Source organism: Dryas octopetala, chromosome 5 (genome assembly GCF_963921425.1).
Source record: "Dryas octopetala chromosome 5, drDryOcto1.1, whole genome shotgun sequence".
NCBI lineage: Eukaryota > Viridiplantae > Streptophyta > Magnoliopsida > Rosales > Rosaceae > Dryas > Dryas octopetala.
In genome coordinates, this window is record NC_141370.1 from 15,703,325 (window position 1) to 15,730,009 (window position 26,685).

The 26,685-nt window shown below is 36.2% G+C and overlaps 4 protein-coding genes across 8 annotated transcripts; 2 read left to right on the forward strand and 2 right to left on the reverse strand.

Moving 5' to 3' along the window:
- The first annotated feature begins 2,955 nt into the window (after positions 1–2,955).
- RAC6 (RAC-like 6) lies at positions 2,956–25,832 on the forward strand. 4 transcript variants are annotated; one of them, XM_086245475.1, is made up of 10 exons: positions 2,968–3,703; positions 3,865–4,079; positions 4,206–4,429; positions 5,475–6,228; positions 24,302–24,389; positions 24,490–24,599; positions 24,751–24,814; positions 25,090–25,154; positions 25,237–25,302; positions 25,389–25,832. In XM_086245475.1, the coding sequence occupies exons 1-10, from the start codon at positions 2,968–2,970 to the stop codon at positions 25,488–25,490; spliced, it is 2,424 nt and encodes an 807-aa protein (XP_086101601.1). In that variant the 3' UTR covers positions 25,491–25,832. The 4 variants fall into 4 exon arrangements, with proteins under 4 accessions (XP_086101604.1, XP_086101601.1, XP_086101603.1 ...); XM_086245479.1 differs by lacking the exons at positions 2,968–3,703; positions 3,865–4,079; positions 4,206–4,429; positions 5,475–6,228 and adding an exon at positions 22,907–23,546; XM_086245478.1 differs by lacking the exons at positions 24,302–24,389; positions 24,490–24,599; positions 24,751–24,814; ... (1 more) ...; positions 25,237–25,302; positions 25,389–25,832 and having other exon boundaries at positions 2,956–3,706; positions 5,475–6,468.
- On the reverse strand, positions 6,951–9,182 carry LOC147284835 (L10-interacting MYB domain-containing protein-like). 2 transcript variants are annotated; one of them, XM_086245195.1, is made up of 4 exons: positions 9,056–9,084; positions 8,783–8,890; positions 7,664–8,020; positions 6,951–7,586 (listed from the first exon to the last, which is right to left on the reverse strand). In XM_086245195.1, exons 3-4 carry the CDS (start codon positions 8,018–8,020, stop codon positions 7,044–7,046), a joined length of 900 nt encoding a protein of 299 aa, XP_086101321.1. In that variant the 5' UTR covers positions 8,783–8,890; positions 9,056–9,084; the 3' UTR covers positions 6,951–7,043. The 2 variants fall into 2 exon arrangements, with proteins under 2 accessions (XP_086101321.1, XP_086101318.1); XM_086245192.1 differs by lacking the exon at positions 8,783–8,890 and having other exon boundaries at positions 9,056–9,182.
- ATRAD17 (RADIATION SENSITIVE 17) lies at positions 10,263–14,609 on the reverse strand. Its single transcript, XM_086244550.1, has 12 exons — positions 14,176–14,609; positions 13,963–14,020; positions 13,723–13,808; positions 13,575–13,622; positions 13,197–13,253; positions 12,766–12,868; positions 12,042–12,352; positions 11,599–11,950; positions 11,316–11,435; positions 10,926–11,124; positions 10,773–10,833; positions 10,263–10,678 (listed from the first exon to the last, which is right to left on the reverse strand). Exons 1-12 carry the CDS (start codon positions 14,368–14,370, stop codon positions 10,481–10,483), a joined length of 1,788 nt encoding a protein of 595 aa, XP_086100676.1. The 5' UTR covers positions 14,371–14,609; the 3' UTR covers positions 10,263–10,480.
- Positions 17,113–19,895, forward strand: LOC147284837 (3-dehydroquinate synthase). Its single transcript, XM_086243567.1, has 8 exons — positions 17,113–17,613; positions 17,906–18,056; positions 18,149–18,316; positions 18,408–18,634; positions 18,893–19,016; positions 19,193–19,255; positions 19,338–19,481; positions 19,567–19,895. Exons 1-8 carry the CDS (start codon positions 17,243–17,245, stop codon positions 19,696–19,698), a joined length of 1,380 nt encoding a protein of 459 aa, XP_086099693.1. The 5' UTR covers positions 17,113–17,242; the 3' UTR covers positions 19,699–19,895.
- Positions 25,833–26,685: the final 853 nt, after the last annotated feature.

Genomic DNA, 26,685 nt, shown 5'->3' on the forward strand with positions numbered 1-26,685 from the left:
TTTGGGAACTGATTACCCTCGTTTGCACTTTTTTAACCATGTGTTGGACCAAAAGGAAATAAAGCAAACTTACAAAAGTAATAATAAAATATTATAATGTATAAGGTATGTAGTGCAAATCTCCTTTTACTAGAGAGTCTAAAAATATGTTATATTGTTGCATCTCAAAATCACTAATCAAGTGAATTTTTTGTTTATGTAATTTACATTCACAATATAATATATCTTACTGTATATTAAAATAATATCTCTAATCGTGCGTCTATTTTTTAAACCAACGATTACTTGAGCAACACTAAAATTTTGTCATGATACACTCATTTACTGCTAGGTTTGTATCATTAACTTGTCATAATGGGTTGAGAAATTGTATAACCGTTTGAATGGTGCGCAATATTTTATCTCCATCAATATGTATATACAATAATGTTTGAGATTGCAAATTTATATCACAAATGATGTGTCATTACACATGTTAATATTTTATTTATTATAAAATAAATAAACCTTAAAATAGGTTTTATATGAATCAAAGAAATATAAACATATCATCTGAAATTCAAATATGAAATACAAATGAGAAATTTGTGTCATTAGTCCACTTATTCTTCATTTATTAGTCTCATATTAGTCTATGATTTTTTTTTTGTTCCATATTGGTCTACTAACTTTATAACATGTTTTATTGTGATTCAAACCGTCAAACTAGTACAGACAACCGTTTATTTGTAATCATGTATTGCGCACGTGAGACACTGTTTATGAACCAATATGGAACTAAGCGAATAATAAATAGATCAATATAAAACTAAGTGAAAAATAAGTAAATCACAATAGTAACTTATGTGCATAACGCATAACTAAAATATACGGTTTTTTGTGCTAATTTGATGGTTTTGATCACAATGGTTTTCAAATTTTTGATATACGTGGCGTGTGTACTGTGTACGAAAAGATGATAACAAGTTGAAGGCTTGAAGCTCTTGCTAGCTTGCCTAATTTTCTTGTAATAAAGAAGACCAACATTTATAGGCATTGCATGAGCCATGTGGTGGCTTCTCATAGAGGCTGAAAGTGAAACTGTGAAAGTGCAAAACCATCAAATTTGTATTAATTAATATATGCATGAAATGAAGCGGTAGAGCAGATCTCCATGAGCTAGCCACCAAGTTTCAGAACATGCTGGAGTAACTGGATGCCTCTCTCTCTCTCTCTCTCTCTCTCTCTCTCTCTCTCTCTGTGGCAGAGTTCCCTAAAAGAACCAGGATCGAGAATTCGTATTTGAGATTGAATAATACAAAATTGAACTCCCAAATGATACGACCCACATATGTCGATCATGTCCGTATCAAGTAAATTTTTTGTTTAATATCATATGGTATTAGAATAATAAGAATATACTTAAAGTACAATTATTTTAATTTTACAAGAATAATGCTGTCCCTTAGATTCAATTCAAATATCATATGATATTTGAATTGTTATTCTCAACTATTAATTAATCTATCATTTCATGATTTCATCATATTTTGAAAATAAACATGCAATTAACACACTAAAATTGACTGCATGCACGAGTGAAATTTACCGTTATGTTTAAAATGTAGAGGAGGATACCTTGATAACTTCATACTCCAATGGACCGACATCACATTCTACTATTCTAGGAAACAAACCTCATTAATTCTGAAGCCTATGACGACCTTAATATGGTCAATATTTCAAAAATCAAAATTTTTTTGCCGTAAAGGGCTATCAATTCAGTCACAATTAGACCATTTCTAATAGACTCTTCAAATGAAAAATTCTTCATTTTTTTTTTTGGGAAGAGAGAGAACATTATTTTGAGTTTCAAGAAACTCTTCAAAATAAATCTTCAACTTAAAACTCAATTTATCTCTCTTCATATCTAGGGCCCTCTCTCCTCTCTTCAAATCATAATGACATTAAATTTTTTTTATAATTCCTATAAAATTTGTATTCTCTCTCCTATAATAATAATAATAATAAATTTTAAGTTGAGTAAATTAAATTTTTTTTTTTTTGTTTGAATAATTTAATTTCAAAAAAATTATTAGTGTATAGAAAAAATACAAATAATTAAAGTTAGAAGAGTTTTTGAAGAACAAAAAAATTCAAATAGCAAATTATACTCTTCAAATTACCATACAGGTAAGCAAATCACAATTTAAGAGTGACTGCGCTAGAATATGTCGGAGATGGTCTTATAAAGTCAATCTGCAATATAAACAGGGGTAAAATTGGAAGAAGCTTGAACTAGCTAGTGAACTCAACCTTTGGATACTTCCTGACTGTTTGGGTCCTCCTAACTGCTGACTTCCTGACTGTGACTCATGAACTACTCACTCATGTAAATACAAACACATGGTTGGGTATTTTCGTCATTAAATTCAAATATACAATGCACTAGCTCTCTGCCCAAAGCCTATTGTCTCTGCTACAGCTCAAACCTCTGTCCTTTTTCCTCCACCACATCCTGAATAAGTAAATAACTAAACAAATCCCAAACTACATCTCAGAGAAAGTGGAAGAGAAGAGAGTGAGTGAGAGAGAGAGCTTCAGATCAAAGTGGGCAAATGTAGTTTTTGCCAACCCAGAGAAGCCTATACAAGAAGGTGTTGCATTAACTGGTAAAACAGTCTGATTTTTGTAGGTTAGTGTGTCTGGCTCTGTGTGCATCTGCCGTGGGAAAGAGTTTCAGAACCAAAAAAGAAGCGAACTTTGCCTCAAAATGTGTACAAATTCAACCAATTTAGACCACCTTTGTTGACACAACACATGAAAGACAAAAGACCTGGCCATTGATGAGACACAAGTCACACAACAAGCTTCCTCAGTAGCTACAAAAGACCACTTCTTTTTGCTGTTTCCCAAAAGCTTTTCCTTCTCTCTCTGCTTTTTGGTAGAAAATCAAGCACAACCAAGCTGATCAAGAGATCATCCAAAATGGGTTGTTGCTATTCGAGAATAGAACGAGAAGAAATGGTGTCAAGATGCAAATCGAGAAAGAGGTACATGAAGCAGCTTGTCAAAGCGAGACAAGCTTGGTCGGCGGCGCACACCATGTACCTCCGCTCTCTTCGCAGCACCGGCTCGGCTCTCCTCCAGTTTTCAAATGCCGAAACTACCCTCCACCACCACCACCACCACCACCACCATCATAACCACCACAACAACCACCACCACTTACCACCACTCCCCTCCTCTCCACCACAACCTCAAACCCCACTAACCCCACTGACCCCACAACCACGACCACCACCGCCTCCGCCGCCGCTGAGCCCCAGCTCCGAGACCACGTGGACTTCAACGGCATCTCCAGCTCTGCCGCCTCCGCCGCCGCCGCCGCCGTCCTCCACCTGGGATTTCTGGGACCCATTCATGCCTTCTTCGTCGAGGTCCGTGACAGAGGAGGAGTGGGAGGCCACCACCACCGCATCCGAGGCGGTGGTCACCGTCACCGGGGCCGCCAGCACCGCGGCGCTGCCTTCGGTGGTTAGCGGGTTTTCGAAGGAGAGTGGTGCAAGCGAGCTTGCAATGGTGGTGTCTCGGAATGCCAAAGATCTCCTTGAGATCATTAAGGAGCTTGATGAGTATTTTCTCAAGGCTGCTGATGCTGGTGGCCAGCTCTCGGTTCTCTTGGAAGTTCCTACTCCTGGGTTTTCTTCTTGTCAGAGTAATGGTGGTAAGTTTGTTTTTTGTTTAGCTCTGTTTGCTTGCTGAGAAAATGAGAGGAAAGAAAACATTGAGGATGATTTGTGATATTTTCTTTTTGTATATTTCTGTTTCTTGTCGACCCTTTTGTTATTTTTCTTTTTTAAATCTAATAGTTTTTTTTTGCAGGTAAAACTTATAACCATGGTTGTAATTTGAGTCCATCTCTGTGGACATGGGGTTCGAGTCCCAAATTGAACGGGTTTGGGAAGATGGGTTGTGATGAAATGGTGGTTGGTCATTTAGGCCATGGGGTTGCGGCCGAGGGTGTGTTCAGTAGCAGTCATTGTTCCACTGTGGAAAGGCTTTATGCTTGGGAAAAGAAACTATTCCAGGAGGTCAAGGTAAGCTAACATTTTATTTCTTTATTTTTCTTACTTTAGATGTCCAATTATAACATATAAATGAAGTTTGTTTTTTTTTTTTCATTTATTTTAGATATTTGTGTTTTCTTTTTTTGTTGAGTTTAGGATGCAGAGACAATAAAGGTAGAGCATGAGAAGAGGGTGGCAACATTGAAGAAGCTAGAGATGAAGAGGGCTGACTATGTGAAGACTGAGAAGACCAGGAAAGAGGTGGAAAAGTTGGAGTCACAAATGATGGTATCTTCGCAGGCTATTGAGACCACTTCTGCTGAAATCATCAAACTGAGGGAGACAGAGCTGTACCCTCAACTACTTGAGCTTGTCAAAGGGTTAGTCTTCATTTCACTGGTACTATGCTATTATTGATGAGAGACAAAACCATACAAACCAGTCTCTCATTTACAATGCTTGGTGCCAAAAGTTGCTGAATTTTGACTCCTATAGTCCTATCTTAGAAAAGAAATACAATATCTTATTTTCATTTGGTAAAATACATTTTTACGAGTTAATAGCCATAGTATTTACAATATTTGGCTTATCAGATTCAGAGTGAAAGTCAACTCTGATATTTTGGGTCAGAATATATGCCTTTGCCTTGTCAGTATTCAGTACGGTGTTGGAAGTTTGCTTTTGACTGCTTTTATTGGTTGTTTTATGCCCTTCGCTTTTCTTTTGAAAGATTTACTGATTCGTACAAAGACATGTAAACTTCGCTGAATGCTAAGAGCCTATGAGCCAACATCATTATAGTCAAAGTGGGTTTCTCCTTGCAATTAGGAGACAGGCCTTCTGCTGACCCCTTTTTGGTTTTGGAGTGTACTACTGTAAAACACAATTTCACAATCTTCTGACTGACTACTAGGATTTTGGAGAAGGGCCACAAAATCGGCAATTTGTAGTCGTCTAGTTTCTATTAATATATTCATTCTATTAACTTATAAACAGATGTATAAGCAATGAAACAAGCGACCCTAGCTTTGATCATCATAGTAAATGTGTCTAAGGTAGCAAAGTTTGCTAGTGAGTTTTATATCCTGCTTTCTTTTTCCTGCTTATAGTTGTTGATGTAAACGAGCTTTAAAACCTGTGCTTCTCTTGAATTCAAGTAGAATAATATTTTTTACTATACTTCAGTACTCCACTGCTTATAGTTGTTGATGTAAATGAGCTTTAAAACCTGTGCTTCTCTTGAATTCAAGTAGAATAGTATTTTTTACCATACTTCAGTGCTCCACTGCTCTGTTATCTTGGGTTGTGAATTTGACAAGCTGGTTGATCAAGTCTTTTGTTTAAATTTGAAATTGTAAATCAGAGAACACTTTTCCAAGAAACAATTTACAGATGTTGGAAAATCATAGTTTGCTTGCTTTACAGATTGATGTGCATGTGGAGAAGCATGTATGAGTGCCACCAGGTCCAAAAGCATATTGTTCAGCAGCTCAAATACCTCAACACCATACCGTCTATTGAACCTACGTCTGAGATTCACAGGCAATCAACTCTCCAGCTCGAGCTTCACGTCCAGCAATGGCACCTGTCCTTTTGCAGTCTGGTCAAGGCTCAATGTGACTATATCCAGTCCCTTACAGGATGGCTCCGACTTAGCCTCTTCCAGTTTAGAAGAACTCCATTATCAAAAACAAGTCAAGAATCAAGAATTTACACGCTGTGTGAAGAATGGCACCATGCAGTTGACCGTATTCCAGACAAAGTAGCATCTGAAGGAATCAAGAGCTTTCTAACAGTGGTTCATGCTATCGTAGTTCAACAAGCGGAGGAGTATAAGCAGAAAAGGAAGTCAGAATCTTCATTTAAAGAGCTTGAGAAGAAGGCGGGTGAGCTTAGATCGTTGGAGTCCAAGTATGGCCCATTCTCGATGCCTGATTCCTCTAGTTCAAAGAACCCAGTAGCTGATAAGCGTGCAAAAGTGGAGATGTTAAGAGCAAAGGCAGAAGAGGAAAAGACCAAGCATGAAAAGTCAGTGAGTGTGACAAGGGCCATGACACTAAACAACTTGCAGATGGGGTTTCCACACGTCTTTGAGGCGATGGTGGGATTTTCAAGTGTGTGTATGCAAGCATTCGAGTCACTTTTTAACCAAGCTAAAAGTGCTGATCAGGAGCATGATGTTAAGAGGTTACTACCTTGAGGATAAGATTTAGAATTCAGGAAGATTGACAGCACTGTAATCAGTCTTTCGTGTATAGATGTGCATCCCTTCAGTGGCAGGACTCCCTTTTTGAGATAAACTTGACAGAGTATGCAGATTAGGAAAACAATGACAAAATGTAACTTAACAGTGCATGCCCGGCTGTTCAGGTGGTGTGATATAGAAGTGGTTGAATATTAGGAAAAGGAGATTGTCGTTTTCAACTTTACATACCTTTGTTTTGTTTTGACACAGGAAAAGCATTTTGAATGCTTTTTATTTTTCCTCTTGTTTAGTTCTCCCTTTCTTCTTTTGGGTTGACAGTTTAGTTTTAATTTAATTATTCTTAATGAATGTTTCTTTGGTAATTTGTATGTTTAAAATGCTAATCGGCTCAAATGCTGGGAGTGATAGCATGCTTAGACATCCAACAATCAGATCGCATTGTGTTCTTGATGTTTACATATTACTTGAGGCCTAATCTTGGATAGAAACAGTTCTCTTTTGCTGAGCCAAGAAGAATTGTATATTGGGGAAATGTTATGGCAAGCATGTATATAAACGTTTGTTGTGTAGCACCCTCTTTATAAACATCTAAATAAGAGTGTGACCCATTTTTCCCTTGGCATCCAAATCAATTCAGCTTAGTATCCTGAGAATAGAAACATCAACCCAATTACCAAACTATTAGCTTAACAAAATGTTGTGCAACTAGGCTACTGTTTTATTTACAAGCCAAAATATTCACATAATACAGATTAGATTAAAACAAAACTACATAAAAGTTCTATCAATCAATCAAGAGAACAGGATCTGCTGGTGCACTTTCCACGCAACCATATCAAGCGCTTCTCACCTTTGAGAGACAAGAACAACTCTCTTGCAATGGGTTTGTTGAACAGATCAAGAGCAGCAAAATAGACCTGCTCATCAACACCTTGCATCTCATCCAATTCTTTAATACAATTAGCTATGGAATATCTGGCATCGCATTGCTGTGCAGCAGCTGTTCTCAGTTTTGATGCAGCTGCCATCTCCAATATAGCTCCCGCAATAGCATCATCAATGCCCTTGCGCCCTCTTTTGCGGATACCAGTAGTACTAGGTATAGTACGTTGAATTGTTTCTTGGTCATCTACAGCATCATATGCTTCCTCAGATTCTGATGAGGACAATTCTTGGTGCAGTGGCTCCGTTGGACGAGGATTTTGAGTCCCTCCCTCATTTTCAGCTGGATGGTCATGTTTCCCATTGGTTGGTGGTTCTGAAAATATAGTGCATAGATCTTTGTAAATTGGGCAGCCACTGGTTCTTAAAGTCTCAGCATCAGGATGTTCCTGCTTAAAGAAGATTCCTCCACATCAGGTAGGTTTAGAATTTTCTTGTACAAGCAACAGATGTTAAAGAAACATACCCTCACGTATTCAGCCCACGCTTCATCACTGGCTACAATAGTCCCTGTGGATTCATCCCAACTGAAGTCACTTCGATCAAGAAGTGACTTGACCGTAACATGCAGCCTCCTCAAAACTGCGCATCGGTTCTTCAGTTGTTCCTTGTCCCATTTCAGACCTGATCTCTTAGAGAATTCATCACAGATATACTTCCACGCTTTCTTGCCAAAATAATTATTTTGCCTATTCCCTTTGTGTACTTGATCGACCATTAAGTTTACAAGTATCTTAGTAAGATGTGTTGTCCACCTAGCCCTTGACTGTTGTTCCTGATGCTGAGGTGTTTGTCCCCTTGACCGAGTAGCACGGTTTGCCATCTAAAATTAGAAAAGAGACAGGGTTAAAAAAAATATACTGAAAAAAAGTGCTACATGTACGTTACAAGATGAGTTACTCGCCTTGCCATCTACAATGAACCAAAACATGGTGTGTATGTTACAAGCTCCACAAAACATGATGTCTAACAGCAATGCAAAGAGCAGAAGGCGGTTATAAGTTCAAACAGCTAATGCCCAGAAAAGGGAAGAAAAAGTTGAAGCTGAACAGTAACTATTGGACATGTTGTGAATCCTACAAACTATTTGATGCCATCTTAAATGGCCTTATTCAACTTCTCCAACATAGAAAGTCCTATAAATCACATCCAACATTCAAAGTGATCGAGAAGAATAATATACTAAACCTTCCACTGTGTCTACTTTGCATAAACAAAAATGCAAGATATGATTCTATTTTCATGAAATAACTCCTTGTATAAGAAGCTGACCGACATAGGAGCTCCAGGATGTTCAGGTACTGAACAATGGCTTTCCCTGTCCGACACAAGGCAAAGTGGAATCTAAAAAGTCATGATCTGAGCTTATTTAAATGAACCACCATTTTTATCACAGAAAACTCTACATTTTCAGAAGGGGGATCTCTAGGGACTGATTGTCTCAGCATATGTACCAGACTAATAGTAAAGCACTAAAGCTGCCTACCATTCCTCCTTATAAACCCACTTCAAAACACAGTTAAATCAATTTTATGCAAGATAAATCTCAATATTCCATGTTTATTATTTTCTTAAACCAACCCACCTGGGATCATGTATATGAGTGACAAACAACAAGCAACATCAAACACAATCTCAATTTATAAAAATCCTCAATGCAACAAACGGCAACTGGTTCCGTTCACTAACAAATCTGATGCAATTTCAACCAAAAAAAAAACATTACATACTTACAAATTAAGTGCAAAAATCATTTGAAACATTAGCCGTAATTAAAAGAAAAAATGAAATGAAAGTGTTCAACAAGTTGAAGCCAAGATTAAGATCCTACAGAAGTAACAGAAGAAGAGATAGGTACCTTTGAAAACGCCCCGACTCTCCGCTGAAGAAGAAGAGAAACTAATCGCCGATTTTCTCCGAGTTTAATAACTGCGTTTTTTCGGTGAAATATTTCGTGCTCCCAAACAAGGCTCTTCTCAGTCCAAAAAAATAAAAAACCTCTCTCGCTGTGCCTTCGCAGGGACAAAAGAGTTATTATATTTTTAGCCAACGCGATCTATCTCACTTTACCACTTAAAAAAAAAAGATATCAATTTATCATTAAAAATTTGTTACAATGTACCACATTTAGCTCATTTTATCTAAATTTTTGTTTAAAAAAAATGTATTTAGTCTTTTCAAGTTAGTTTCTATCGTGTCAAAGTGGGTAAAATATAAAAAAATCATTTTTATTTTAACAATAAGAACTTAAAAAAGATCAAAACACCCTTATTTTTAACAAAAGTTTAGACAAAATGAGCAAGAGGTGGTACATCGCAACAAATTTTTAATTCATGTGATAAACTGGTACAATTTTTTTTTTAGATGATGAAGTGAAATTGATCCCAAAATTTAAGTGAGTAAAATATAAAAAAGCATACTTTACACCTAAAATTTACCATTCTTTTTTGCTAAGATCAATGTTTTTTTTTTTGAGGAAATTATACTTTACACCTAAAATTAGACCTTCAAAAATAATTTTAAAAAAAACTTAAGAAAAACAAAATTTAGGAAATACATACCAGCAATTTTTAAATTTTAAAGAATTTCGGGTTAAATTTAGGAAATACATACCAGTCATTGTTTGGCTAGTTTTGCTGGGCTGTAATGTTTTAGCATCAATGAAATCTTATTTCATCTCCCAAAAAAAGAAATTTCGGGTTAATTTGTAAACATTTTGATAGGATTAGTCCAAGGGTACAATGACCAATTAAGAACTTTATTAAAACTTGAATGAGAATAAGGTCTAAAGCAGTTTAATGAGGAAGTAATTTCATCAATAAAAAAAATCTAGGAGTAACGAATAATTTGTTGGGTTGAAAGTTGAAACAGAACTACTCCACTCAATATGCTATGTTTCAATTTATTTTTTTTCTTGTTGGTAAGTTCTTGGAGTTCATACCAACGTCATAATTCTTTTTTGTTCAGAAAAAGTATTTTCAATTATTCCTTAAAGTATGTTTTTGCCACAAATAAAGACTTAAGAGAGTGAATTCAAACAAAAGCACTCCTAAATAGAGGCCAACTCCTGCTTTAATAAACTTCCAACTAGTGACTCTACAAAGAACTCAGATTTCTAAAACTAGAATTGGCCACAAGGTTTTGGGTGGAGCAGGGTGTAACTTTCATTCGGTATCAACAATAATCTTTTTATTTTATTTTTTTCAGTATTGCATAAAACTTTATGATTTACAGGAACAAAGCCAATCTAAACTAAGCTTGCTTCTCAAGCACTCACTATTTCCTACCATTCTTCTATTTCATCACCAGAAATTTCACTTTCTTGGTCATCCAAACTCATCATTTCAATATTGTCTTCAAGACCTCTAGGTGCCCTAAATCCAAGCCATTTGAACACAGGTACGTACTCAGTAGCTATAACCGTCACATCAGATGAACACAATCCATGATACGCACCAAACCTCCCTCTTACCATCTCCTTCTGCAATTGACACATCAAAAAGAAAAGTCACAAATAATGGGAGAGTATTATGGTGGTTAAACCATCACAACGGGATAGACTTTCTTAGTCCAACCTTTTTGTGCAATGATGATTGTTCAACTTGCCAGAGCTTTGGTCGACGAATAGCATGCCACCTGCATAGTTATAACAATTGGTCATACATCCGAATTGCATGAGTCCGCTCATAAGTAGGAATGTAGGAATAATTCAAGCATATATAGAATACCTGGAAGATGATGGATGAAAATTTCCAAATAGCACGCCACGAACAGCGACTGAAGCACCAGCTGATTGAAGAACATTCTCTGCCTCGTACTGTCTACTTAGCATTCCACGGAAAGTAGCAAGAAGCAAGTCAGCATCACCTAAATATGAAGCAACTGCCCATGCATCATCTATTGCCTCCTCACTCAGGAAATCTAGAACTGCAAGAAAATTGTGTGTGAGAGTTGGAAAGCAGCAACAGTCATATGACAGAACACAACAGCATCAAGTTGCTACCATTTTGCTCTCTCTCATTCGTATGTGCTCGTGTGCATGTGCTTTGCATCCATGTATGAGAAAGAGCAATTGTGATTACATTCAGAAACTGACAACTTAGAGTAAAATAGGTCACCATTTTCATGTAGAAAATCGGCAATAGGCCTAGCTTGTCCATGTGCTTGACAAAGAATCTTTTCCGGTGCATCCATTTTTAGTGGTAGTCTAGACAATTCTTCCCGTACACGAAATGCATCTGTCTACAACACAAGAACATGAGCTCAGATGTAAATATCTCAAACGAAATTAAACTGTCCCCCACCCAAAAATATATATATATATATATATACATATATATATATATGCTCCCCAACTTTAGAGTAACATATTCTTGAGATTTTAAATGGGTCGGAACATACCCAATGCCATGGCATTTTCAGTCTCTCTTTTGTTATGCAGAAACTTCCCAAGGGCATGGAATAGAGAAAGTGTATCATCTCTGCCAAATTGCAAGGGAAATCCGCTGTCCAAAGCATTCGCCTCATCTGGTTTCTCTTTAGCATATGCGGGATGATTCAGTGAAGACAACAAATGCATCTGACTTGGTTTCAGAAAGAAGAACTGTAAAGATGTAATTGCATGTCTGATGTCACCTCCACTTGCTTTTGCTATTAGATCGACCTGTTCAGCAGTCACATTACACTGCTCTTCTCTACATATTCTAGAAAGTACTTTCTTAATGGAATTATTTGTTATAGGATTGAAGGAAACCTGAAATTTTCCAAAATTAGTTATTTAAAAAAAAATCATTTAGTAATAACCTTAAAAAAAAAACAAAAAACAAATTCTCCAAGAAAGTAACCTTACAAGCCCCGGCACTTTCAAGAGACACCTGAAGTTCTTCCAAATATCCAGTGGTGTAATCCGCTGAATCGGCTTTAACATAGTCAGTGATCAATATAGCAGTTGGTATCCGAGTAGATTGCACAAGAAGATGCAAACAGTTTTGAAGTCTTCCAAAAGCAGCTTTACCATTTGTCACTGGAAGGTCATCAATTAAGAGTATGATTGGTGATTTTGAACCCTCAATAGAGGATGATGGGATCAATCCATACTTTCTTATTCTCTCCACAAAACTTTCAAATTCATCCAACTTCGACATGTAGTGTATTCCTAGTACCAGATCGATATATGCCAGCAACAACATAGTCTCCATTAGAACGCTTCAATTTCAAATAATTGATAGAGAATTATCATATATTTTTATATTTTGAAGCAAGGTTTTGGCCTCAGCTGTATAATTACAAACATTTAGCTTTGTTTTCAGCCTTAAGAACCAAATTCCATACAATGAAGTAACTCTATGCATACAACAATAAGGCATTAGTATTCTTTGCAGTATGTCAATAGGAGTGAGGATGCATGACCACAATAGGGGTGAGGATGAATAGAATATGCATTGCTCAACTGTGACAGTGAGCAACAAACTACTGGGGTCAAAATCACCCCAAAGGACCAACATGTCTCTAATATGGAACAAGTAGTTCCGCCTAAGTAACTCCTTGAACAGAATCTACTCAAAATACCTGTACGGGAGTTGTATAAATGTTCTTGCCAAACTACAGGAGTTGGTGTGTTCCATTCGCACAATGTGGCTCCAAGGTGAGATGCAATCGCATGAACAGTTGCCTACAAGAAGAGAAGCAGAATTTAATGTCAAACAAGCATGCATAAAGGTGAGTTTGATTCTATTAGCAGATTTCTTCAAGAACAAATTCCAAAAATATATACTCATAGCCCTTCCTTTACATTATACACATGCATAATGTTGACAAGCAAAGCAATAGCCAAAACCATGTCGTAAAATCATGGCTATGTGACAAACAACTGACACCCAAGAATTATTTTGCATACTTTCAAGAATAGAAATACATGAATACTAACTAAGCAACTTAACTCAAGATATCAAGAATAAGAAAAACTCATTGATACATGAATGAAAACTATGACCACATACAGATTTTCCAACTCCAGCTTGACCAGTGATGACAAGAACGTGATTATTAGATGCACCCTGTAAATTATGAGAGAAAAAGTGAGGTCGGTAAGAAGAAATAGCAAGAAAAAAAAGAGAATAGAAAAACAATCTATTCTCAATTAATCCTACCTTTCAGCAGGAACTGTGAAAAATGAATCAAGGGCAAGAAGAAAGAAAGGTCACATAAAAAAGTAAAACTTAATAGTTTTTATTAGTAATTGAAAATGAAATCATAGAAGTCTACCAATTAAAGGAATTGCTTTGTGTGTTTCAAGTCAAATTGGCCTTGGTGATAGTCTTTTGCATAAAAAGGAATTTCTACATTGTATATGGAAGCTCTGATAACAATATAATAACCTTTGAACTTCTCAATCTTTCTTCAAACCACGCCTTAACTTCTTCAACCTGCAATTACAGAGACAAAAGACAGAAAGGAAAAAAACAAAAACCAGGATCAATACAGTAATCATATGGTCATTTGCAAAACTAAGCCAATAAACTCAACCTTCTTCTTGTGGACTGCAAGCTCCTCAAAAGAATGGGGTTTGTATTTATCAACCCATAACTCCTTCGCAGTGCTCCGTCCAGAACCTGATTCATGTTTCCACTTCCATTCAGTTCTAAGGGACTATGGAACAATTAAATGCAAATATTAAAAATAAAAGTAAAAAATAAAAACGATGTTTGGATTCAACGAAACCAATTAGAACGTCAAACAAAAACGACTATTGCAGCAATGGCATACCAGCAGATACCTTGAACCCACTAAACACTTCATCAAAATCTTCACAAAACAATCTGACCTGCGTTACATTAAGTCCCACATTAGATTCCCAGTACCTCATTTCAGTTTGTTAGACAAACATTTTCATTCAATTTTGAATCCCAACACATATAACTCAGTGAATGATCACACTCAAAATTAATACACACTAAAACCAAGATATTCGCAAGTTACCTCATCCCAGTTACTGGGTGCTGTGCCCAAGCTCGAGCGTGAACTCGAAACCCGAGCCTTCTTGGCTCGTCTAGGGTTTGTGCGCGGAACCGAAGAGCTCAATTTCGACTTCGTACTTCTACGATTCGCGCTCAATGAACGATCACTCTCTTCGTCTTCCGATGACAAGACTACCACAGTGTTCCTCTTCCCCATCACAAAGAAAAAAAAAAAAAAAAAAAAAGCCTAATTTCCTAGGGTTTTGAACAGACGAGCCCTCTACCTGTAGCTCGAAGCTCCATTGTTCGAGATGATTCCGAACCCTAAAACGTCGAAGGAAGAAGATTTCGAAGCATTTCGGAACCTAAACGAAGCGTTTCGAATGTGAAATGTAACAGAGAGAGAGCAAAAACAGCTCGAAATTGCAGAGCTTGAGTGAGTGAAGTTCACAGAGGTTGGTTTCGCGGGTTCGAAAATTCGCGGGGTTTTGTTACTTTTGTACTGTGAGATTGGGAGGCGTATTAGAGAAGCCAATTGGGTGGGCAATGTTCTGGTGCTTTCGCTGTACTTGGAAAATATATACGTCTGCGTTCTCAGCCGTTGGATTTCTCTCATCCAGTGTAAATTTATAATCAAGGGTCTGTGCTGTTTTTGGACTCTTTTGTTTGGGCTTTGTCCCCAAGTAAAGGGTGAATCTTTTCAATCATCGATGAAGGCCCATTAAAGTGGCTTAATTTCGGTCTTCAATTTTGGTTTTTTTTCACGAGTGCAAATTTGCTCCCCACGTGTAAAAGTGGTGAGGTGATGCTCACCACTTTATCTATAAGGTGACATGTGTTCTCTAAACTAACTCTAGTTAACAATTTTAAATTAATAAACTCTGATATAATAATGAGGTGAGAAAAAATTACTTTTTTCTAAAACTTACTTGCCTTTTTCAATTCTCACGCTCTCTCTCCCCTTTATTTTATTTTCCTGATTTTGCTTCTTGTTTTTTTGTTCTTCTCTTTTATTCCTGTATGCACTTTTTTCTTTACACTGCACTCTTCGTCACATTACCCTATTACACCATTTTTTTATTTATTCACCCTGCACTATCTTTCATCACACATTTGAAAGAAATTTCCAGAACTTTTTATACTCATTATTCCAATTGAAGACCTCTTTGGAGCATGTAACAATTGAAGACCTCATTTTTAATCTAAAACAATCGAAGACCTCATTTTTATACTTGTTATTCCAGAATTTATTTTAAGCTAATTGTTAATTCAAAATTATAACACAATAAATTGTTTTAGTCTGCTTTAAATTCTTAATTTTGAATGAAAAAACTACATGAGGTCTCCATAGGCTTCTTACATGAAGCCCAATATATCATAATTTTACAAAACACATAATACTACCGACCCAAAAATATTGTTATTGCAATGCAACACAACTATGCTAAAGTTAACATATCGGAAATTATGTGTAAAGGACATTTACAATTCTTCTCTTCAAACACTGCATCAAATTGAGCCTAAAAAATTTAATTAACGAGATGATCCTTGAGTTGTTGGTTGAGTGCTTGTACTTGCCTATCAAATATATGATCACATATTTATTGATCAGTTAATCAAATTAATTAATTTTGGCCAAAAAAAAATCAAATTAATTAATATTTGAAATAAACTAGTGGGGAACAAGGTAGACAACCAAACTTGTTTTCCTAAAGAAGATGAAAGTTGAAAAGACATAGGGTGTCAAACAAGAAATTAAAAAAAATAGATTTACTAAAAAAAAAAGAAAATAAAATAAAGGAGAGAGAGCATGAGAATTGAAAAAGGCAAGTACGTTTTGGAAGAAAGAGATTTTCTCTCACCTCATTATTATATCAATTTATTAATTTAAAATTATTAACTAGAGTTAATTTAGAGGACACATGTCACCCTATAAATAAAGTAGTGATGCTCGGCACTTTTAGAGGTGGTGAACAAATTTGCACTCATTTTTCACTTGACTTTACTCCCATAGTTTGTTGTTAATGCTAAGTTTAAGGTTTTGGCCAAATCAAGAATTCCGTCAACTTAATTCAGGAAATGTCCACATGATGTACATGTAATGCTTTAGGATAGTACATAATGACCGAAAATAACATTATGTGTATGTCCTATGTCAATATTTATCGAATTAAAATACATGACCAAAATGAAAAATAACTTTAACTACGAAGACTACAATTGCAATATGAACCTTGTTTTAAATGTAACCAACGTGAATATTTAGAGTTGAGTCTAGAGATGTTTACCAATTCAAAATTATTAATTTATACCACATATGATCTAATATTAAACTGAATAAAAAATTTTCCAATTCAATCCAATTAACATTGGATATCATATTGGATAATAAGTTTTTTAATAAACGAAACAAAAGCTGATTGAATTAGATTAAATGATTGGCTTTATAATCAATTTACTATGAAACAAATTAAATTGGATTTGAATTCACAAAGAAAATTGTCATCCCTTCCAATTGTATCATGCTTTAACTTAAATATCTAATGTATTTCGTCAAAATAATTGAAAAAAGGTGAAATTATATGAATTGGTCAATTTAGAGAGATTGAATTGAATTTTGAACACCCTTCAAAAATTTTATTTCACAATTTGTCAATAATCATTTGGTATAGTGAATTGCAGCAAATTTCTATTTGTCGGAGTAAGTATTAAGTTTAAATTTCATCGACAACAATTGATTCATAAAAAGAAAAATCTCACTTTCTCATCTAATACTTGTTAATATACTAAACAAGATCAAGGAAAAGATGATCGGAATGTAAATCATTGTTTTGGACTTTATAGTTGCGTACTTTTTTTTTTTTGTTTTTTTAGTTGTTCACTAACAGTGTTTCTCTCTATTGGAACCGGACCTACTCGTCTCGTTCCCACTCACCTAACCAACCAAAAAATGCCTCTTCTTCATTCTTCTTCACCACAACGCACAAATGTCACATTCTCACACCAACAACAACACTCCGACCCAAACTCACCCCCTCCTCCTCCTACTCCTCTCTATCTCCACCGGACTCTGACCCGAACCCGAGTCCATGGCCTCCACAGCCAACCCATTCTCCATCTCCCTCTCCTCCAACCCGACCCGGAAACCTTCACTCCCTAATCCCAACAACTCGCCCGAGCTTTCTCTCCGAATTCAGACCCCCAACGCCGTGTCTCTGCGTTCTTCTTCGTTTGCCTCGCGTAGTTCCGTTGAGTTGACTCGGGGTGGGAACTCGGCGTTGAAAGCGAGTGTAGGGAGATCGAGGTCGAGGATAGTGGCGACTTCGGCGCAGGTGGTGGATCAACCGCCAAGCAAAATGGGTTCTGCGGCTCCCGTCGTTGTGGACGTGGATTTGGGTAATCGGAGCTACCCGATTTACATCGGATCCGGACTTCTTGATCAACCCCAACTTCTTCAGAGGTTTCAATACTTAGTTTTCTCTTTAAAGCTTGAATTGCACATTATGCTGAATTTGTAATAGTAAAATGTTTGTTGAAATTGGTTATTTGGACTAGTTATACTGTGAATTTGCGGAGAGAGATATGTAAGAAATGAAAAATTAATATTGTGAATTTAAAATGTTTACTTGGGGTGATTGGTTTTGGTAAACAGAGCAAGCTTTCAGCTATCATCGATAGTATGCGTTCCTTTGCTTTTGGGCGTTTTCAATGTGTTTTCGTGGTTCTTATAGTTGATTGTTAATCCAATATAGGCATGTTCATGGAAAGAGGGTTCTCATCGTCACTAACAACACAGTTGGGCCATTGTACTTAGATAAAGTTGTTGATGCTTTAACAAGAGATAACCCGAATGTTTCAGTTGAAAGTGTGATTTTACCGGATGGAGAGAAGTACAAGGACATGGTGGGTATCTAAATTGGTTGATTTAAATTTTGGTCTTTAGGATGGTATTTTGGCAGTTGCATTATGAGTAACCATTGTTGTTGAACTGGTAGGACACTCTTATGAAAGTGTTTGACAAGGCTATTCAGTCAAGACTGGACCGGCGGTGTACATTTGTTGCCCTTGGAGGTGGTGTTATCGGTGACATGTGTGGCTATGCTGCTGCTTCCTTCCTCCGGGGTGTTAATTTCATTCAGATTCCAACAACTGTTATGGCACAGGTGTGCCTCTCACTAATTATTTATTGTCTTTATATGAATCGTGCACTTCTGTTCAGCATTTCTCATTCGTCGAATGTTGGATGGCTTGCAGGTTGATTCTTCTGTTGGGGGCAAAACTGGGATAAACCACCCTCTTGGGAAGAACTTGATTGGTGCTTTTTACCAACCCCAGTGTGTGCTTATAGACACAGACACACTAAACACATTGCCGGAGAGGGAACTGGCATCAGGGTTTGCCGAAGTCATTAAGTACGGACTTATTAGAGATGCAGAATTCTTTGAGTGGCAGGAAAGGAATATGCAGGCATTACTATTGAGGTATAAAATTCACAGAGTAACACTGAAAAGTTTCTAGACCCAACACCATGCTGCCTTTTCCTCATGTTTCATATTCTATCTGACAAGGAACATCTTTTTGGACATGAAACCATGAGAATATCTTTTGGTAGCTAGTGGTTGTGACTTTATGATGTGGCAGCTTTTTCTTTTTCTAGTCTATTGAAGCTTCATGACTAATTATTCTTGCAATGGATGCATTTTAGATTATTGTATTGATGAGTAGCTGGTCCATTTCAGGGATTCAAAGGCCCTGGCTTATGCTATAAAGCGCTCATGTGAAAACAAGGCTGAGGTTGTGTCCTTGGACGAGAAGGAAAGTGGACTGAGGGCAACACTGAATTTGGGTCATACATTTGGCCATGTGAGTTTTGATTTTGTACAGTTGATTGTACAGGCTAATTCTTTTTTCTTTACAATGCAAGTTTTGTGAGTGTTCGTACTGTGATATGTGATCTTCTCTTTTTGTTATATTCTGCAATACTCTGCTAGATCCCCTATCTAATTAAATCTTCCCCATGATCTGCCATGCCTTTTTAGGCAATAGAAACTGGGGTTGGCTATGGGAAGTGGCTCCATGGAGAAGCTGTTGCAGCTGGCATGGTAATCATCCTCTACTTTTGAATTTCTTTGTTCCCCTACAAAAGCACTCTCAATATTCAAAGAGTTTGTGTGCTATGTTTAGGTAATGGCTGTTGACATGTCATACCGTCTTGGTTGGATTGATGATTCACTCGTGAAGCGAGTTCACACCATTGTAGAACAGGCCAAGTTACCTATTGGTCCTCCTGAATCTGTGACTGTGGAGATGTTCAAGTCTGTAATGGCGGTAAGAGAATGGACTGTAAGATTATTGAAGCTCAATAATTTCTTTGCTGTGTTTTAATGTGTCTTGTCTTCTTTTGGTATGGCAGGTTGATAAGAAGGTAGCTGATGGGTTACTAAGGCTCATCCTTCTGAAAGGTCCTTTGGGCAATTGCGTTTTCACAGGTGATTATGATAGAAGGGCCCTGGATGAAACACTCCATGCATTTTGCAAGTCTTGATTCGTGGTGTGGTTGATCTTGTACTCAATGTGTGCAAGTTTTGCACCTGACTTTTGTATTTTTACTTTTTCCCCATATTTTAGATGTCCTTGGCTTCCCTTTAAATTTATTGGCAAGAACCTTTAACATGTTGTAATTTTAAAATTGTGATATGTGCAATAAATTCAAGTCTGGGAAGTCATAATTTTTTTGTTTCACTCTTGTTGTACTTTAGATATGGTGAATGAAAAATGCATGTGGTTCTCTAGTTCCAGCTCTTTTTCATCCGTTCATATTTTGGATTTCACCTTTATAGACGAACTTCTGATCAGCCACAGGCTTAAAAGTTAGAAGGAAATATTTAGAACTTGGAACTGTTGTTAAACAAGAATGCAGCACAAATATTTGTTCCTGGATTCTTTTAGATTCTACAACTTTGATCCCCCAGAGCCATTGCTCTGCCCCAGTACTGAAAATATTGAATTCAAAGTTCTCTGTATGTAAGTTGGATGGTGTTGTATTTGCTTTCAACCTACACAAAACTAACAGATAAATAGCTGTCTTAACACATCAAACCAGGTCACCAAACTTCAGTGGTCAATGTTATCTTTAATATTGAGCAAGAATTCTGCATTGGGAAAATTGCAGAACATTAAAAGGGAAAAATCCAGTTTATGAGTCATATTCTGCATTATTTATTTGACAACGGAATTGGTATCAGATCAGAATGTAATATTTGGAACCTCTCTCAACCAATACGGAAATTTACTACAAAATTTGAACATGAACAAGATATGAGAGAGAGAGAGAGAGAGAGAGAGAGAGAGAGAGAGAGAGAGAGAGAGAGAGAGAGAGAGAGAGAGAGAGAGAGAGAGAGAGAGAGAGAGTGTTGTTCAAACAAAATTAGAAAATGAAAATTGGAAAACTGAAGCATACCCTTTGGGCCTCTGTTCCATTTAGCCTCAGCCTGAGTGAATGGTCCAACCATGAGTGTTACACTGGTACATACATCTCATGCATGCTCATCAATGACCAAGTTATAATTTCCATTAAAGATTGAACTGCAAATCAAGAAAACTTATGCAGATGTCATCACCTGGCCCTGCACTAGCGGATTAGCTCATGAATCAATTTCAGTCCTCCTGCTTTAGCTTTCTGTGGTATGTCTAGCCACATCTACACACCCTTCTTTCTCTGCACTTGGCTTGGTATCAAGGTCATATATATGGTTGACAAAATCCCACTTGGATCCAATCCAATTTTCCAAACCAGTATTATCTGCATTCTGTTGGCCAGTTTTGTAAACTGGGGTTGAATAAAAATTTGAAAAAAAAAAAAAAAAAAAAAAGAAAAAAACAACAAAAAATGATGCTGCTTTAGTCAATATGTGCCAGAGAGTGTCAAACAGTGTCGAAAATCTAGGACCTGTTAATAGTATAATTTGTATGTGTTGTGTTCATCTCTCCCTTGGCTCTTTATTATTATTATTATTTTCTTTTTCTGTGGAACAATATATCCCTTGACTGTTGTTTGTTTCTTCTTTAATTAGCCTGAGAGAAAATATTGGCTGAATTTTGGAAGCTGATCAGGTTACTAACTGAAATTGGAGAATGGTGATTCTTCCTCTCTTCACTTGGAGAAAAACTTACATAAGACTAGATGTATATGTTTTATGTGTTTATAGGCCCATCTTATAAAAGTTTTTTTCAATTGATACTCTACAGTGTACCCTATTTATTTTTAAAGAGAAATCTCATTTTTATTTTTCCAGTTTTTTTTTATCTTAATTAAACTTAAGTTCTTCTAATGCTTCTCCTTAAGAATAAAAGTCCTTCTAAAATCACTGGCAATAGCTCACTCCTCAATAATACATCCTTCCCAGAAGATGAGTATTTTTAATTTCTTTCCAGCCTTGCAATTTGTCCCACAAATGGACCCTTTTGCCCTACACTTAATTTCAAGGAGGCAGTGGAACTGCTCCATATTGGGGAGGACAGATTGGCAGAAGATCTTCTCTGACAAGCTGTTGTCCTTAGCTTTTAATGCCTACTTTTGCCACCCTTAGTTTTCACTTTTCAGTACAGTATGTGACTATGTCTAAGATTTTATAATTTGGGTGGAATTTGATATTCCTGAAATTTTAGCAGATAAGAAAACTGCACCTTGCCAAACCCATAGGGCTTCTTAATCAAAGTTTCCTTATAATTATGCCTTTAACTTTCCACAATCTTTGCTTACCTGTCTTGTACTTGAAGAAATGATAATATAATCATGGAAATTTTCTTATATTTGGGATTGGATTAGGTTGGTTTAAATTATACTCTTCCAACCACCTCTACAATCACCATTGATTAGAAAGCAAAGGTTGGTACCCCACTTCAAAGGAATTTTCTTGTAAGAAATTTGAGACATATTATACCCATTCCCCTTTTGAACTTTCTTTGAGATTCTAATTAGGTACTTATTTAATTACTTAATAAACAATGAGGTACTTGATTACTACTTAGTAGCAACTAACACAATCTATATAATGTAATTGGAGGTTATGTAATTTGCAACTACCATGATCATTGAAGTGTTGAGAATCAATATATACTTTCCATCTGATTTATTAATTTACATTTTATTATTCAAAGCCTGATGAGATGAGGTTACATATTGCAATGGAGTTTAGTATACATAGCAGGTGCTTGGATGTACATGCGCATAAAAGGTTACTATGTATTAATATTCTCATATTATATATTAACATGTTCATGTTGTTATATACTTAACTTATCTATTTGAAACATACATTATAATAAAAATCTACTTATCTAACGATCTAAATTGAAATTTTAATGAAAATATAATATTCTCACAAAAAAAATAAATCACATTTTATACTGGAAAAGCATCTCAAAAGTTATCCAACCATCTCAAAACATTGAACAACATATAAAAAATAAAAACTAATATTAGTGTGGGGACTTTAACTTAAGTGGTGAATTAAGACAAAAAAATTAAACACTTAAATAGTAAAACATGTATACTTTCACTCTTAACAAGAGTTCGATTCATATATTTTATTATTTGAATAAAGAAAAACTTACATTAATAGAAACCATTGCGAGAATTCCGCCGAATAGCAGCAATCATACCTAAATTACCAAAATTTAATGGAGGAGAGTCAATTTAAATCCACAAAATAAGATGATCCATTTTTGTCATACCACAAATAACAAATCCAAAATTCAAATAGCAAATCCTTTCTTCCCCAAGAAAAACCCAGATCCGGCCCGAGAGAGTCAAGACCCGATGCAAAAATAAAAGGCTAAACCGGAACTTCCTCGCGATTATCGCGTAAAAAAAGAAAGGAGAAAAAAAAAAACAGAGTAAGAGAGTAAGAGACAACCTCACAGTCATCAACGAACGCTTCAACGGCAAAATTTCGCGGCCAAAAAATTCGTGGTTTTTTTTAATTTATTTTTTGTCTTTCTGCTTTCTCTGTCTTTGATCTCCAACCCCAACCACATTTCGCCCATTTTTTCTCTTTCATTTTTCCCCCAAATTCCCTCCATCTTTTCTTCTTTCTCTTTCTCTCTCAATTCGTCTCCCCCATTTTGCAATTAGGGTTAGGGTTTCGTTGAGATTCTCTCGTTCTGGATTTCGATCGTCACAGATGCGTAATTGAAGAGGAGGAGAAGGAAGAAGAAGAAGAAGATCGGGCCCTCAGGTGAAGATCTGAGGCTTTGGTTTTTCTTTTTGGAAAGGGAGAGCGGAAATCGAAAATGAGCGCGTCGAGGTTCATAAAGTGCGTGACTGTTGGGGACGGGGCTGTGGGCAAGACGTGTCTGCTTATCTCCTACACCAGCAACACCTTCCCCACCGTAAGTCCCACTTCAATTTTGCTCTTTGTTGTTTTGTGTTTTTGATTTTGGGGGTTCTATTGTTGTAATTCGTTGAATGTTTATGGTAATTAATTTATTGATTTTTGTGAATGTTGTTGGTTCTGGGTAAGTTGTGGCAGAATGCAATGAATTTTGTTAAATTTTTTCTTTTGATGCCAGAATTATTATTATTAAATTACCTTTTTTAGCTCATTTTTATGTTATTTGTTTAGCTCAATCTTGTTAACGAGATTTGATTGGTTTAGGAGAAGTTTGAGAAAAAATAATTGAAATTACATTAAAATTTTGGTGAGAACAATTTTTTTATTTTTTGGAGGGGCAGTCAAATTGAAGGCTTGGCATTTATATCTCGATTTTTTTTTTTCCAGTATCTCGATTTTAAGTATTAAGAAAGGTTGGAAAAGATGTGGTTTGGTTTTATTAATAAATGGGGCTATGGGATTCGTTGATATTTTGGAAATTTTGCTGCAATTGATTTTAATTCATCCATGTTCATTATTGTATTTGGAATCAAGATGTTTCTGGAAATTCATTGAGGTTATGGGATTTTGCATTCAGCCATTTCACCTCTAACACATTATATAAGATATTAGATTTTCATTTTCATTTTCATTTTTGCAATGGTTTTTTCTATTTCATATTGCTAAGGTTGTAAGAAGTTACAAGGCGGGGAAGAGATTTTTTCTTAATGTTGTGATGTTTATCACGTTCTTTTGCACTGTGGTGGGAAACAGGATTACGTGCCAACTGTTTTCGACAATTTCAGTGCAAACGTGGTCGTCAATGGGAGCACTGTTAACCTGGGGTTATGGGATACAGCTGGTAAATATACGTAATCACTTTTGTCTCATTTACTAGGGACGTTAATAGATTTTTTTCGTCTAGGTCTGAATTTTTTTTTTTTTTTTTTTATGTGGAACAGGACAGGAGGATTATAATAGATTAAGACCTTTGAGTTATCGTGGGGCTGATGTTTTTATCCTGGCATTCTCTCTCATTAGCAAAGCCAGCTATGAAAATGTGTCCAAGAAGGTGAGATTTTCTTATATGGGATTCTGACAATTTTTGTCGTAGCACTGATACCATTTTAATAATAGTAAACATTAATGTGCTAATAAATTATGATTACTTTGGATTTACAATTGTTGATGTGCTGACAAATTTCAAATATATTGATTTCCAGTGGATCCCAGAATTGAAGCACTATGCGCCTGGTGTTCCAATCATTCTTGTTGGAACAAAACTTGGTAAAATTATATCTTTTCTAATGTGAATACCACTGTACTTTCCCCCCTCCCAAAAAAAAAAAGGATACTGCTTTTAGTATTGTGATATGTTTTCATTCAGTTGCTGCCATTATAGATACTTTTTTCTTACTTGAGATAAATCTTGGAATGGGCCCATTATTTGGACACGTTGAGGATTTTCTAATTAATGGTCGTGTAACCGTAGCGTATGCATTTGATGATTACCTTTAGTGGGGACATTTCTTACTTTTTCTCCTAAATATTTAATGAGCCAGATCTTCGGGACGATAAGCAGTTCTTTATAGACCATCCGGGCGCTGTGCCAATCACTACTGCTCAAGTAATGTTCTTGTCTTGTGTATTGCTCAATTTTGCAACTTTTTTTCCGCTTATATTTGAGATTTATATCTCTACTGTTTTAGGGAGAGGAGCTCAGGAAGTTAATTGGAGCACCAGCATATATTGAGTGCAGTTCAAAAACACAGCAGGTATTTGGATTATCTATTTCATTAATAAAGTGGGTTTCTTTTTCATGCCTAGACTTCCATTTACATATGTGCCCTTGCAACTGCAGAATGTGAAAGGTGTCTTTGATGCAGCCATAAGGGTTGTCCTTCAACCTCCTAAGCAGAAGAAAAAGAAGGGCAAAGGGCAGAAGGCATGCTCGATATTGTGATTGGAAATAGGTGTAAAGAGATAAATGACCATCCAATCTGCCTGTATTCCCTCCCATCCCTTTCTTCCATAATCTTTTTTCCGTTTTGTCATGAAGAAGTTGGAGTCAGTAAGTTGTCCTGTCCGACAATACTCTGGATCTCTGTGAAGCATCAGGTGGTTTGGCGTTGCATTCTTGGAATTGCTGTGATCTCTTATCGTTGAATTGTATGGTTGGCAACTTTTTCTTAACTCCGGTTTTGATTTCTTATATGTATTGATAGACTGGACTCCCAGTTAGGAAAATGGCCTTGTTTTGCATGGACACCGTTATATTTATTACTATCTGCTGTGCTTTTGGGTTTGTCTATGGGTCTTTTTAGTTTTATTTTTCTGATTTGCCTCATTACAAAGCTTGGCCCCCTGGAATTAGATTATAGATTAATAAATTTGTTTGGTGAGTTGAGGAAGGACCAATGCAGATTAATAAATTTGTTGAGTTAAGATTATATTAACAGATTCCCTTGTTGGTTTCAAAATATCAACTTTAATTGGACATGAAATCTATGATGGTGCATGATGTGGTTGGTGCACTTATTGCAGGGCACAAGCCTGTTGCATGTCCAACCAGTTTAAAACCATGAAGTATTTACTAAAGTGCTTACAATTTTTTGTTATAAAACCACCCCGGTTCGAAATCCTGGCCTATTTTGTGGAAGTGATGGCCAGGGTTATCAAGGTCTCCTGTAGGGGACTAAGACTAACTGTAGTATACATGTTTAGAATTCAGAATCAAATATTAGTGTGAGTATGAATATCAGAAAGCATGGATAATATGTAGACCCCATACTTTCAAAGTTCTTGTGTATATTTTTGACGAATAATTCCATTTATAGCAATAAAAAGGAATAAAGGTAGGAAATAAATTATAAAACAAAAAATTATGAATATAAAGATGAGAAAATGATGCTGCACTTTTTTCTCCCCAAACCATAAGTAATGTAGCTACAGTACACAGCCATTCGGTCCATCCCGGTATATTCTGCATGTACTTGGTCTAAAAGCAAACAAGATATTTTGACAAACTTTAGAACACTATCAAATGAATTTGGCTAAAAGCGAACAAGACATTTTTCAGGATGACTTTCGAATTGATTATATAAGTTGAGCTGATCCCTGTGTCGTTGGGTCGATTGAAGAAGTCACACAGAGTAACA

Coding starts and splice junctions, on each gene's coding strand:
- RAC6 (XM_086245475.1), top strand. CDS start 2,968: ATGGGTTGTTGCTATTCGAGAATAGAACGAGAAGAAATGGTGTCAAGA. Junction 4,430..5,474: donor CTACTTGAGCTTGTCAAAGG/GTTAGTCTTCAT, acceptor CTTGCTTTACAG/ATTGATGTGCATGTGGAGAA. Junction 24,390..24,489: donor GGGGTTATGGGATACAGCTG/GTAAATATACGT, acceptor TATGTGGAACAG/GACAGGAGGATTATAATAGA.
- LOC147284835 (XM_086245192.1), bottom strand. CDS start 8,020: ATGGCAAACCGTGCTACTCGGTCAAGGGGACAAACACCTCAGCATCAG. Junction 7,587..7,663: donor CGTGGGCTGAATACGTGAGG/GTATGTTTCTTT, acceptor TTCTTTAAGCAG/GAACATCCTGATGCTGAGAC.
- ATRAD17 (XM_086244550.1), bottom strand. CDS start 14,370: ATGGGGAAGAGGAACACTGTGGTAGTCTTGTCATCGGAAGACGAAGAG. Junction 13,809..13,962: donor TGGGTTCAAGGTATCTGCTG/GTATGCCATTGC, acceptor AACATGAATCAG/GTTCTGGACGGAGCACTGCG. Junction 13,254..13,574: donor AAAGATTGAGAAGTTCAAAG/GTTATTATATTG, acceptor CATAATTTACAG/GGTGCATCTAATAATCACGT.
- LOC147284837 (XM_086243567.1), top strand. CDS start 17,243: ATGGCCTCCACAGCCAACCCATTCTCCATCTCCCTCTCCTCCAACCCG. Junction 18,635..18,892: donor ATGCAGGCATTACTATTGAG/GTATAAAATTCA, acceptor GGTCCATTTCAG/GGATTCAAAGGCCCTGGCTT. Junction 19,017..19,192: donor TGGGTCATACATTTGGCCAT/GTGAGTTTTGAT, acceptor ATGCCTTTTTAG/GCAATAGAAACTGGGGTTGG.